The sequence below is a fragment of the Tamandua tetradactyla genome, chromosome 3 (genome assembly GCF_023851605.1).
Source record: "Tamandua tetradactyla isolate mTamTet1 chromosome 3, mTamTet1.pri, whole genome shotgun sequence".
Taxonomy (NCBI): Eukaryota; Metazoa; Chordata; class Mammalia; order Pilosa; family Myrmecophagidae; genus Tamandua; species Tamandua tetradactyla.
Window position 1 is genome coordinate 19,922,558 of NC_135329.1, and position 14,325 is coordinate 19,936,882.

The 14,325-nt window shown below is 36.9% G+C and overlaps 1 protein-coding gene across 14 annotated transcripts in view; it reads left to right on the forward strand.

The window, feature by feature from the left end:
• PSD3 (pleckstrin and Sec7 domain containing 3) overlaps positions 1–14,325 on the forward strand; it is a 661,802-nt gene that overhangs the window by 563,768 nt on the left and 83,709 nt on the right. For 13 of the 14 annotated variants that reach the window (XM_077152669.1, XM_077152668.1, XM_077152670.1 and 10 more), the window contains one exon: positions 3,266–3,459. In XM_077152669.1, the coding sequence (XP_077008784.1) occupies positions 3,266–3,459 (194 nt within the window). Of the gene's footprint in view, positions 1–3,265; positions 3,460–14,325 lie in introns of those variants that run through there. The other variant, XR_013172375.1, reaches the window with a different exon arrangement.

The window sequence follows — 14,325 nt, forward strand, 5'->3', positions numbered from 1 at the left end:
CAATCATAGTTATTGAGCTCAATCTATAATTATTTGTTGATTGCTTTTTTTAAAAAAAGTATTTTTCTTGCTAAAACAACACAGTATGTTACATGATAAAAAGTTTAAAAAATGAAAACACAAACATTTTGTAGATGGTGTACAATGGCTCACGATATCATCGCATAGTTGTGTATTCATCACCGTGATCATTTTTTAGAACATTTGCATCACTCCAGAAAAAGAAATAAAAAGATAAAGATCATACATACCATGCCCCTTACCTCTCCCTCTCATTGATCACTAGTATTTCCATCTACCAAATTTGTTTTACCTTTCTTCCCCTATTATTTGTTTTTTTTATAGTTGTAGTTTCATGGATTTTTTAAAAATTTATTTTGTATTATCAAACTAAAACGACATCCGAACATGAACATTCTTACCACGCAGACATTCCTTGTATGGTGTACAATCTATGGCTCACAGTATCATCACATAGTACACATAGTAGTATATTCATCACCATGATCTTTTTTTAGAACATTTGCATCACTCCAGAAAAAGAAATAAAAAAAAAAATCCCTCGCTGGATGGAGGCAGGGTGTCCGGTGCGAGCTGAGAGGGGTTGGGGTGGGGCGTGGCTCAGTGCCTAGCTTGGCGCCCTGGGGCCGTCCGGCGTCTGTGGCCCGCGGAGGGGCACCATGGGGAATGGGGGTGGCAGGGCCCCTCCACCCACGGGGAGACGAGGTGGCCGGTGACTGGTGCCACTTCCGACATCTGAGACCCAGCGAGTAGCGATGAGTGGTGACCGAGTACGTGGAGGCGTGCTTCTTGTTATTAGGTGAATAAGGTCGTGGCGAGGCTTTTCTCATTTGCAAGAATGTCTCAGATTTGATGGTGCTTACGATGAGTAACAACCAGAAGGCTTTGGAAGAGACTGCATTGCTTGTGAAGCTATGTGAATCAAAGAGGTTTCTGTGGAAAAGGAAGATGGGGCTTAGTTCAATTCTGCCGCGCTGAAGAATGCAAGTCATTTATGCCTGGTATATGCAGAGTTCTGTTTATTTTTTAATCCATATCTTTTAATGTTTTTATTATAAACAATGAGAAGACATACCAACATTCTTCACATACAAATTTTCTTGACATACAAACATTCTTGACTCAGGATATCATTGCACAGTTGTGTATTCATCACCATGATCGTTTTTTTGAACATTTGCATCGCTCCAGCAAAAGAAAGAAAAAAGAAAAACTCACACATACCATACTACTTACCATTCCCTTTCATTGATCATTAGAATTTCAATCTACCCAATTTATTTTAACCTTCGTTCCCCCTATTATTTATTTTTTATCCATATTTTTTTACTCATCTGCCCATATCATAGATAAAAGAAGTATCAGATGCAAGGTTTTCACAATCATACAGTTACATTGCAAAAGCTAGGTCATTATACAGTCATCTTCAAGAAACAGCTCTACAGTTTCAGACACTTCCCTGTACCCACTCTAATATACCTTAAACTAAAAAGGGGATATCTATATAATATGTAAGAATAACCTCCAGGATAACTTCTCAACTCTGTTTGAAATCTCTCTGCCACTGACACTTTATTTTGTCTCATTTCTCTGTTCTTCCTTTCAGTCAAAATGTTTTCTCAATCCCGTGAGTCTTGAGTTCCAGCTCATTCTAGGATTTCCATCCTACATTGCCAGGGAGTTTTAAAAAATAATAATAATAATAACCCTGGGAGTCATGGCCCATATAGAGGGGGCAGGGCAGTGAGTTCAGTTGCTGTGTTGACTGAGAGAGAGGCCACATCTGAGCAATGGAAGAAGTTCTCTGGTGGTGACGCTTATGCCTATTTTTTTCTTTTAATTTAAATTAATTATTTATTTTAAAAACATAACAACATACAAACATGAATATTCTTACCAAATGATCATTCTATTCTTGATATATAATCAGCAACTCACAATATCATCACATAGTTGTATATTCATCATCATGAACATTTCTTAGAACATTTGCATCAATTCACAAAAAGAAATAAAAAGGAAAGAGAAAAAAATTCATACATACCATACCCCTTATCCCTCCCTTTCATTGAGCATTTCAATCTACTAAATTTATTTTAACATTTGTTTCCCCTAAATTTAACATCTGTTCCCCTATTATTTATTTTTAATCCGTATGTTTTACTCATCTGTCCATACTGGAGATAAAAGGAGCATCAGACACAAGGCTTTCACAGTCACACAGTCACATTGCGAAAGCCATATCTTTATACAATCATCTTCAAAAAACATGGCTACTGGAACATAGCTCTGCATTTTCAGGCACTTCCCTCCAGCCTCTCCATTGTACCTACTAAAAAGGTGATATCTATATAATGCGTAAGAATAATCTCCAGGATAACCTGTGGACTCTGTTTGGAATCTCTCAGCCATTGACACTTTATTTTGTTTCATTTTTCTCTTCCCCTTTTTGGTTGAGAAGGTTTTCAATCCCTTGATGCTAAGTCCAGCTCATTCTAGAATTTCTGTCCCCCATTGCCAGGAAGGTTTAACCCCTGGGAGTCATGTCCCACGAAGAGAGGGGGAGGGCAGTGAGTTTGCTTTTTGTGTTGGCTGAGAGAGGCCACATCTGAGCAACAAAAGAGGTTCTCTGGGGGTGACTCTTAGGCCTGATTTTAAGTAGGCTTAGCCTTCCTTTGCGGGGATAAGTTTCATATGAACAAATCCCAAGATTGAGGGCTCGGCCTGTTGATTTTATTGTCCCCACTGCTTGTGAGAATATCAGGAATTCTCCAAATGGGAAAGTTGAATTTCCCCCCTTTCTCCCATTCCCCTCTGTTGATTGCTTTCTTTGTTGGGACATAGAAATAACAAAAGTCAAAATCAAGATATCTACCAAAGACTCCTGCTAATTTGGAAGAAGACAAAGGCATTGCAGTGGGTGGAAAGGATAGATACTTTTGGTGAAATGTATATCTGGGGATCATATCCTCACTATATTTTCCTTTGCTTGCTATCTCTGTATCCTTGGGATATTTCTTTCAACCCTATGAATTTTCCTTATTTGTAATCTGAGAAGCGAACATCAGTTTTACAAGATATGATCATTAATTCCAGACACAGAAGCTATGTGGTAAATGGTGGCTTTGTTGTTATCAATACTGATAGACCATTAGAAATCAAGGTAGTTTATTCTAAATGACTTTGTTCATAGAATATTTTGGTAAGTAGTTGGCTCAGTCTCTGTGGGTTTTTTCCCTTTTAGAGATGATGAAGAGAAAAAGAAGTCTCCCTCTGAAGGTACTGATGAGAAGGCTAACGGCACCCATCCAAAGGCTCTCACCCGCATCGGAAGCACCACCAACCCATTCTTGGACATTCCTCATGACCCAAATGCTGCTGTGTACAAGAGTGGATTCTTGGCTCGGAAAATCCACGCAGATATGGATGGAAAGAAGAGTAAGCATCATTTATTGTCATTCTCTATTTTATTTATTTCATCTTTAGCTCCAAAATTTAAAGTGAATTTTTCTGAAGTAAAGGCAAGGATGAAGAAAAATGATATGCTGTATATCTGTCTAAATGTATCTGAAGTTTGATAAAGCCTTTATCCCTAAATCTAAAAATCAGCTGTGGCTCTTGATCTTCTTCCAGTAGGTATACACAGCTTTAGAAATGAAAGGCTTCATATAGATTATTCAGTTTCCAACTTTTCATATATGTCTTTATTCACTCCATCAGTAAATATTGAGTGTCTACTGTGTGCTGGATACCAAAACCATAGCAGTGGATAGGATGGATAAGGCCTGTGTCTTTTCATGGAGTTGAGATTTCTGTTGGTTTAGGGGAAGATTGAACGTGTAATAGAATAATCCCTAGTGCAAGGCCCCAGAGACAAGGCTGGGAAATTGAGAGCCAAAGCATATGTTAGAAGACAAGGTGAACAAGTGAGAAGTAGGAGAAGATGGTATGATCAGTATTGGGAAACTGAAGGAGTCCTATATGATAGCTGCTGATAGAAAAGTATGAGGCATGATTATCCATTGAGAAGTAATGGTGTTTAAAGTTTGAGAGAATAATTTCTGCAGAGTGAAATAGCAATTTGATGTTGCTGAACATGCTAAGAAAAGCTGTTACATATGCTCAGGATTAGTAGACTATATCTGTAGGGTACGGTCTCCCACCCCCACGCCCATCCCTGCTCATAGGCACAGATACCCAGTGCTGGAATGGACAGATGTGGATTTTTATTTTTCTGTCCATGGCTAGACACTTTTATTTCATTTCATATTCTGTTTGGTTACAGTCAACAGAGATATCATAGTGGCATGGCTTTGACACTTGCTTATGACTGAGCAAGTTTAGCATTTACAAAAGTTCTTGAGGAGCACACCCACTGTATTTCCTGTGCACCCTGTAAACCAGCATACAAGACCATGCAATTTTATCCAACATTGTGTCAGGACTCTTGTGATTTCAAGTGGCAGCAAGTTAAACTAACTTAGAATAAAAGGGCACACCTCAATATGAGGGATTATTTGCCCCTAGGACACTCTTGATTTCTGTCTCTACAGCATTTTGCATGTCAGCTTCATTCTTTCAAACAAAATCTTTTACATGGCTGGATGCATGGTTATTAGCTGCACTAGACCATGTGTTCAGTTTTTCCCAAAGAGGATTCTGCTGTCGTAATTTCCAGTTTAGCATACCCAAGGCCAGGGCTCTGATTTGTGTGACTGTGAGGGTGGAATACAGAGATTGATAGCACCTGGTTGGTTGAAGGGAGAGAGGGAAAGTTCTGTCAAAGAATAATATACTGCTCTCGGAGAGAGGAGCTTGTTTTAACAGACAAAGCAATAGGTGCCCATCTCTTTATTCCAGTATACACACACACACACACGCACACTTTTTCTCTACACATTCATTTGGAAAAATGCTTTTGCCAAACATAGTACAGTTTTTCTTTACAACCACAGATATACTTATCTCTAAAATGTAATGTCCAACTATTGCACTCATTTCCAAGACTAGGATTTGTTGGTTGTGTCCACTGTTCTCATTCAGATATGGATTGAGTAATCTCAATTGGTACAATCTCCAATCTATAGATTAAATGAAAATATAAAAATATCTGATATACCACATATAAAGTACTAGAGCCAAAGAAAAAAAAATAGAAATCTTCAGTTTAAAACACCAGTTTTTAAAAAGGCAATAAAGGAAGCAGAACAAGTGTCACTGATTCAGAATATGTCCTATGTCCTACTGAACAAGGAGAGTAAAGTTAACCCACTTGAGTGTCTTTCAATGGATTCACTTCCTTAATAGTAGATTGACTTCCTAGGTTGACTGGTTTGGCCTCCGCTGCTTCTGCCTGTGAGTGGGATTTTCTTTGTCCATTATTCCCTTGGGTCACCTCTGAGGGGATTTGGGAAATGTATTCCCCTGCCAGAAGCTTGGTTCCCTTAACAATCTACTGCATATGAGTATGGATAGAAAATCTGAGGATTGCTTAGCAATTGAATCAGCACAGACTTCTTTTACAAAGCTAGATATTTTCCTGCCAATGTAACTCCTTTAAAACCTTAGTCAACTATTTTGAGAACTTCTGGTTGGTTAAGGCAATTTTAAAAATCATGGGTTTTTGTCTTTTTTAGCAATTTTTAAAGTTCTGCTTATTTTCCAAGGGAATCTACCTCTGCCTTTCTTTCTGCTGCTGCCTCAGGACAGAGGGGAAAATGGATGGGGTAAGACAGACTAGTTGGGTTCCAGTCTCCAGACTTCATTCCTATCAATTGCTCTATTATTAGGGACATTTTCATCCCTGACTTAGAGGGAATATTTGCGAGGTTTCTGAAGATTTTGGCTTTCTTTCGTTCTTGAGGTTCTTCTGGATATCCTTATTTCATTATTTTATGAATTCCATTTTTTCCAAATCACTTTAATGTGAGCAGAAATGTCAACTTTTCCAATACAGTAAAAAGCATGCTATTCTAATGATAATTCATGTAACTAAAATTTAACTACTTTAAGTATACAGTTGTGTACGTGTAATGTAAATCTGTGCAGTTGTGTAGTTGCCATCACAATTAAGATATGTTCATTCCTGTTGCCTGACAGTTCTTTTGCACCTTTTACAGTTAACCCTTTCCCACCTACACACAATTCCCCAGGCTGTGGTAACCACTGATCTGTTGATCTGTTTTCTGCTACTATATGCATTTGCCTTTTCTAGAATTTCAGTTACAAGGAATCATATATTGTTTGCCAGGCATTTTTCACTTAGTATTATCTTTTACAGATTCATTCTTTTTTGTGTGTGTTTTGTAAATTGGTAGTTTGTGTTTTTACTGCTGAAGGAGTATTCCATTGTCTGGATATCCTACAGTTTAACCATTTACCAGCTGGTCGTCTGGGCTATTTCCAGTTTCTGGCCATTATAAATAAAGCTGCTATGGATGTTCGCATACTAGTCTTTGCACGTGCATATGTACTTATTTCTCTTCAGAGGTTACCTAGTGAGATTGCTAGGTCAATATATTTGACCTGTAGTATTTTACATGCTTGCCTGCAATGTGTGAGAATTCCAGTTGCTCCAAGTCACCAGCTACTACTTAGAGTTGTCAGTTTTTCTAATTTTAGCTACACTAATTGGAGGTGCAGTGGTATCTCACCATGGTTTTAATTTACGTTTTCCAAATGACTAGCACTGTGCAGTTTTTCATGTACTTATTTTTCATTTATCTTCTCTGGTGAAATGTCTATTCATGTCTTTTGTCCATTTAAAAACAAATAGTTGGGCAGTGCAGCAGTGGCACAGTGGCAGAAGTTTCACCTGCCATGCCTGCCCATGCCAAAAAAAAAAAGCACAAACAAATAGTTACATGTTTTTGTTATTGAATGAAAGAATACATTATATGTTCTCTATACAAGTCACTTATCAGATATGTATTTTGCAAATATTTCTCCCAGCATGTGCTTGCTTTTTCATTTTTTTTACCACTACAGTTCAAGGAATTAAGGTTTTAAATTTTGATATAGGCCATGTGTCAACCTTTTCTTATGGTTCATGCTTTTATTTTTTTCTTCTGCCTAGGAAATTTTTGCCTAACCTAAGGTCACACAAGTTTTTTCCTGTAGTTTTCTTCAAGAAGTTTAAAATTGAACCTCTTACATTTACATCTGTGCTTCCTTTCAAGTTAAATTTTGCATGTAGCATGAGGGAAGGGTCGAGGTCCCTTTCTTCCCAAATGTCTACCTAGTTGTCTCTGTGCTTTGTTGTAACACTGTGTTTTCCTTATATGATTACCTTGTCACTTTTGTTGAAAGTCAATTGACTGTATAAGTGTTGTGCTTTTTTTTGGCTTTCAAATCTGTTCTTTTTATTTTTATTGTTTGATTACTGTAGCTTTACAGTATGCTTTAAAATTACATTGCATTCCTCTGACATTGGTGTGTGTTTTTAAAATAATTGTTTGGCTCTTCTAGACCCCATCCATATAAATTTTAGAATTATGTTATTCATTTCTATAAAAAAGATATTAAGGTTTTGATTGGGATTATACTGAATCTATAGGTCAGTTTATGGACAGTTGATATCTTAACATGGAGTCTTCTGATTCATTAAACATTTGTGTCATTCCGTTTATTTGTTTTTAATTCCTCTCAGCAAAGTTGTGTAGTTATCATGAATTGGTCCTGTACATATTTTGTTAAACTATCCAGAAGTTTGGCATAGTTTTTTGATACTGTTGTGTTTTTAAAATTTCATTTTCCAATTTTTTGGTGCTTTATTAAGAGCATTTTTGCTTTTCTTCAGTATCTGTTACCCCGTATGTTAGGAAGTCTTTCCGTTCTGACTGTTGAGAATACCTACTACTCCTAGCCCTATGTGAGACCTTGAAATTTAGTCCACTACTTTTTGGTGGTTCTTTACCATGCCATAGGTGATTTCCTTTCACATGTACACAGATCAGTACTCCATCCATGACTCAAGGCAGATGTTCTCGACTGATCTCCAAAGCTTCGGGATTCAGGTTTCCCCTCTCTTCCGCTCTGCTCCACAAATTCTAGCTGCTTCAGCTTGACCATTCTCCATCCCAGCCACTTCAACTCAGCAAGAACGTCCACATTCTGTTTAGGTATCCTCATCTACTGGGGCCTAGAAACTTCCTCAGAGAGTAAGTTGGGCTTACCTCATTTGTTCCCTTTTTTTAGACATCACAATTCTATGTGGCTGTTGAGTGATGTCTGAAGACTTTTATTTATTTATTGTTTTACATGTATTGTCATGTTTTCTAGTTGTTATGGTAGAAGTGCCATAACAGTTTCTGTAGCAGCTAATCCTTCATGAACGTAAGCAAAATTAAATTGAGTATCAGTCCCTTTTGTTAAGAATTCTCTCTCAAGTTGTTTCAGACTTGAAGACCTAACACTGAAAGTGATAAGGAATGCTGAGCATTTGGTTACAACAAACTGTCTAGATAACTATTTGGAGATCCAGAAAGAAGTTTTTCTTCCTATCTGATCACCTTACCTTCTCCCTCTTTGCCACCAGCTCTTGGGTTTTTAATTATATCTGAGTTGAACTGGCCTATCGAAGTGTTACCATGTCCAGAATGCCTGAAATGTATCTGAATGCATCTGCTTTTGTCTTTGGAGAAGTGGACACTGTAAGCAAATTGGAAATATTTTTTTTTATATTAAATACTCATGTCTACCATGTTATGCAATATATCACTTTTCATATCCAGTACATTTTTTTAGAAAGTCAAAACAGCAATGGGGCTTTCCTGAATTGGGGCCTCACTTTATATAAATAATATCTCTAGAAACTTTGAGAGGCCTGTGTAATGACTGACACCTTTTGGGTATATTTATCCTACTAACTCTGTAGAGACTTACTTTTATTCATTATGTTTCATTATAGCTAGAACTGTCTTACATTTGTACATATATGTAAGTTTGTTCAGGTGTTCTGATGGATAGATACTACTAAAGATTTTTTTATTTTTTTAACATGGGCAGGCACCGGGAATTGAACCCAAGTCTCTGGCATGGCAGGCGAAGAACTCTGCCTGTCTGCTGAGCCACTGTGGCCCTCTCTAAAGGTTTTTTTTTTTTTTTAAAGGAAAGACAGAGAGAAGGAAGGAAGGATAGAAGGAAGGAAGGAAGGAAGAAAGGGAAACATTTTTAAACATTTTCTTGTTTTATTGTATTCTGTTTCTCCGTTTTTGTTACATGGGCTGGGGCCGGGAATCGAACCGAGGTCCTCCGGCATAGCAGGCAAGCACTTTGCCCGCTGAGCCACCGCGGCCCGCCCTAAAGGTTTTTAATAAATGAAGATTTGGGTCAAAGCTCTATGGAGAGATTACTTTCTCATAAAACCATGATTAACTTGTCTCTAAGGGACCACTTGTCTGGCTCAAGATTTGTTATCTTTCATTTTTTTAATTAACCGTAAGCACTCAGTTTGTCAGATCACATCCATAATTGCTCATATAAACATTTTCAAAGCCTTGGAGACTTTCTCTTTTTTTGCCTTTTAAAGAAATGCTCCGCTCAGAACTGTTTCCTTAAAGAGACAAATTATAGTTGAAAGTAGATGTTATATCTTTCATAAACATATATGTTTACCAGAACCTTTAAATCTGCATTAAGGGGAAGTTTGAGCAGTCAAATTTGGGAAACAAAATGTATGTTTTGGATTTTTTCAAGTAGACTGAAAATCGGAGTTCAGTGTAAGCTATTTGTTTTATCACTCTGATGTAAGCTATTTGTGGAAATCAGGAAAATTACTGGAAATATTCTACTCAAAATATGAAATATTATAAATGATAATGACAAGTGATAACTCAGTTTTAGGATTTTGATATGATAAATGTAAGTTAAGAACTTACATTCATCTTTACTCTTTAACCTATTAAATCCTATAAATTAGGTATTATATCATCCTCATTTTAAAGATGAGAATTGTAGTATAGAAGGCTGTAATATAGAATTGCAGTACATCTGGTGGGGCTAAAATCTGTTTATAGTGAACTAATTGTAGCCTATTGTTAAAAGCAGTGCCCATGAGAAAAATTGCTTGGGAAATATTTAAGTTGTGCATTTTTTTCAGTGACCAGGACAGTCTGTTACTCTGTATCATATATATACATGATTAGAAATCTCAAACTAGGGCCAGTGGGACCCTAATTTGTCTTTTACTTGGTGGACACAGTGCTCTCTTAATATTGAATTTTCTTGAATTTATATCTAGTTCATATTTTCAATCTCCTTTCAAATATATCTGGCTTTGGATACAAGGAATAATTCATAGCATCGTGAGCTGGTCTTGGAAGTTCACTCAATTTAGAGGGTTTTTCCTACCTGTTTGTCATGGAAAGTTTTGAAGAATTTAGTCTCACATGTCAGATTTAAGAAAGTAGATGTTATTCTGAGTCACATGTACTGAGAATAGAGTGTATAAAAGCAAGGCAGGCAGAATTCTTTGCTATTGTATAACATTAGGAACAGCGACACTATAATTAAGTGATAATGAAAGTGGATTTTTTCCCATACAACAGTTATCTCCTCCTGTTAGAGGCTCTTTAAATGGAGGCAAAGCATGGCAATTATTTTTAAACCAGGCTAGGTTTTCCCTTCTTTGTTCAAATGGCAATGATTTTATAAAAAGCAGTTTGAGCTATTATTACAGTAAGGTCAAAAGAGCAGCAGAGTGAGGGCAGCCATTTGAGTTCTCAGATAGTAGTTTGTCAGGTAACAGTCTAACCTTGCACTTGACAGTCAAGATTTGGTGGCATTTTATCTGTTTTAGATGGGAAATGACCTTTCAAAGCTCTACATTTAAACTAAAGGAATGAATTTTAGGTTTTAAAATGCTACTTTTGGTGGTTCATGTCTTTATGTTGAAAGCTACCCTTTCCTGCAATGGAGTAAATTTGGTTAAAAGCGAGGCCACCCTCTGCACTCCACAGAAGCATTACTTCTGACATGAAACTATGGCATATAAATTATTAATTTTTTGGCACCAAAAAGTTCATATTAGGAATCTGACTTATGTTTTTCAGAAAGAGGTATGCACAAGTCTCACTATACTTTTTATTTTTAGTAATTATTCCATTTGTGCTGTTAACCTGCTTATATTTTAGGTTTGGTTAACAGGAGAAAGAAAAAATAATTTTGATGTCTCTGTTATGGTAATTTAATGTAATGCATCAAATTCTTCTCTAGTAAGTTGATAAAAATTTGTTAATGAAAATACATCAGGAAAAAAAATACAATGGTGGCTCAGTGTCAGAATTCTCACCTGCCATACCTGAGACCCAGGTTCAATTCCTGGTGCCTGCTCATGTGAAAAAAAAGAAAAATACATAAAAAATTTCATTTTGATGAAAATTTGATACTAAGATATTAAAATTTTGATATTAAAAAGTCTAGGAGAGGTGGGCCGCGGTGGCTCAGCGGGCAAAGTGCTTGCCTGCTATGCCGGAGGACCTCGGTTCGATTCCCGGCCCCAGCCCATGTAACAAAAACGGAAAAACAAAATACAATAAAGCAAGAAAATGTTTGGAAATGTTTCCCTTTCTTCCTTCCTTCTATCCTTCCTTCCTTCTCTCTGTCTTTCCTTTAAAAAAAAAAAAAAAAAAAAAAAGTCTAGGAGACTTCCTGAAGAGCATAAACAGGGTGATGAAAATTTTCATTCAAAAATTTTATCACTGGATAGTAGAGACATGAAAATATGAGCTGTAAGACTAGATTGTTCATTAACTGATTTTAAAAAATATCTTTGCACCTCAGCTGTGTGTACTCACTCTTGGCAAGTACCAGGGGGTGAGGGGGAAGGGAGTGGATACACCTGAGTAGGTGTCGCATCCAGAGCTGAATTACAAAAAGAAGTCACAAAATTAATCTTTGTACCCAAGGATCATGGAGGAAACAGCTAATCAAAAGCCTTCAAGTGATAACACTCAAATGGAGCTGATGTGTGTAAGGTGTTTCTCATGGTGCTTGGCACATAAAAAGAACTCAGTTGTTATTTTAGCTGTTGAACGTTATCGTCATCATCATCTTGGAAATGGCTTAACAGCCAGTAAAAAGTTCATTAAGTAAATTATAGTAGAATAATACAGTGTCTGCATTTGCAGTCCTTTAAAAAAATATTTTTGAGGAATATTGTATAACAGGAAAAATATACATGACATGTAAGCAAAAAAATTTTAAAAGCAACGAGTAGAATATACCAATGTGTATAGTAAAAAGATTTTAAGATTTTATACCGAAATCTTTTGGTGATTTGTCTCTGATGGTTAGATTAGTGATTTAATATTTTATCTGGTTTTTCTTTCTTATTTTCCATTATTTTTTACCTACTAATTTTTCTACCAAACAAAAATAACTTATGTTATCAGGGAAAAATCAATATTTGTTATTTTAAATACAAAACTGACATTAATGCAGTGGAATACTTAAAAGTCATGAATGAGATAAAGTCTAAAAATATGTTTATAAAATAATGAGAAGTGGAAAAAGGTTATGGAACATTTATCACTGTTACCAGTAGAAAAACATTCATAACTTATGTTAAGATTGGTGTTTTTCCTTTCTCTTAATAATTCTATCATTGGTTGCTGTAGTACAGTTCCTACACTAAATAACTTAGAGATGTGTTGAAAATTGGGTTAGTTGACAAACATGGTTTTATGTTATAGTTAACAGCACTTGATAATTTGTAGAAAGACTGCTTGTTGCAGTACTCTTGGAAAAACATGCCTTGCTGCCTTTTATAAAATGGTGGAAAGTACTTGAAAACCCTGAAAGTCTGTTAAATGGAAAGTGTTTGGCCTGAGTTGAGAAGTTAGGAATTAAGCCTACAGCGGCATGGTTTAACATGCCGTCCATGGTAGCTGGGCTGATTTCATCTGGCTGTGTGAGCAGAGGGGCGGTCCTGACTAGGTACTGAGGGTTAGTCACTACATTCCAGAAACAGAGTCTGGAAGTCTCTCCTGGAGCTACTAGGTGCCAGAAAAGGCAGGGGGTGCAGTCACGTGCCATCACGTTCCCTTGAAAAGCAGTTCTTTGGGGGCTGCCCATCCTTGCCACTCTGAATTATTTTTATTGTCCTATAGCAGCTTTTGCCAAGGGGCATTTTAAAGGTGTCAGTGGGCCTTGGGCTGTTTTACAATTAAAGTAGCTTATTTGAATTGCTATTTGTAGAAATGTGTGCTCAGCAGGATCGTTGACACTGACATTCCCTGGGTCATATGGGGCTTGTGAAGTTGAAGAAACTGGATTTGGCGTCACTTGATGCACCTGCTTGTCTGATTCAGCAGTTCCTGCACTTTTCAGATAGACTGGAATGATTAAACTATACTGTTTTTTAGCACTTCACTTTTAATATGTTTTTTTTTTCCTAAGAACTCTTTATAAATTACTCAGGAAATTATGAAAAAATCATCAGAATTCATTGCATATTTCAAAGAGAGATTTCTCCTTGCTTGTGTTCCCATGCTTCGTTTTCTTGGAGTGCAGTGTTCATACTTTTTGAATATAATGAAGTTATTGAGTGAAATAACATTTCGCTATGTCCATCTTTAAGATAGTTGTTAAAAACAAGTTATCCGGTGTCTTCCATCAGTGAGACTCACTCCATAAAAATTATGAGTTGGCATTTATTTCCTAGAATTTTGATGCTACTGATTGGGGATTGACTCATGACCTCCACAAAAGGCACGTTCAGGCCCCAGCCCCTGGTCCTGTGGGTGTGAACCCATTTGTAGATAGGACCTATGAAGACGTTGTTAGTTAAGGTGTGCCCAAACTGAAAGGGGTGAGCCTTCATCCAATATGACTGAAGTCCTTATAAGTTAATATGTTGGGCACAGAGAGAGAAGCCACGGAAACCAAGAAATTGGAAGTCATTGGGGTGCAGAAGAGAAAGGAGAAGGCACTGCCGTGTGTGTTACTAGGTGACAGGAAAGCCAAGGACCAAGAAATGCTGGCAGCCATCCCTGGAACACCACAGCCTTGGGGAAAAAACATAACTTTACTGATGACATGATTTTGGACTTTTCCTAGTCTCAAAACCATAAGCCATTCATATTGTTTAAACCAACCTGTTGTATTTGTTTTAGTACCTAGGAAACTACAACACCGTTAAGGCAGATATTCGTTCTTAAATTAACCCCTGAAAACCCATAGTGATTTGTCAAGCTGTGTTTGTACCTTATAAGCCAGGGTGTTTGCTATATCTTATTTTCATAACCAACATATTCTTGTTGGAATAATCTGTTAATACTGCCTCTGCTATTCTCTTTAAGCAAC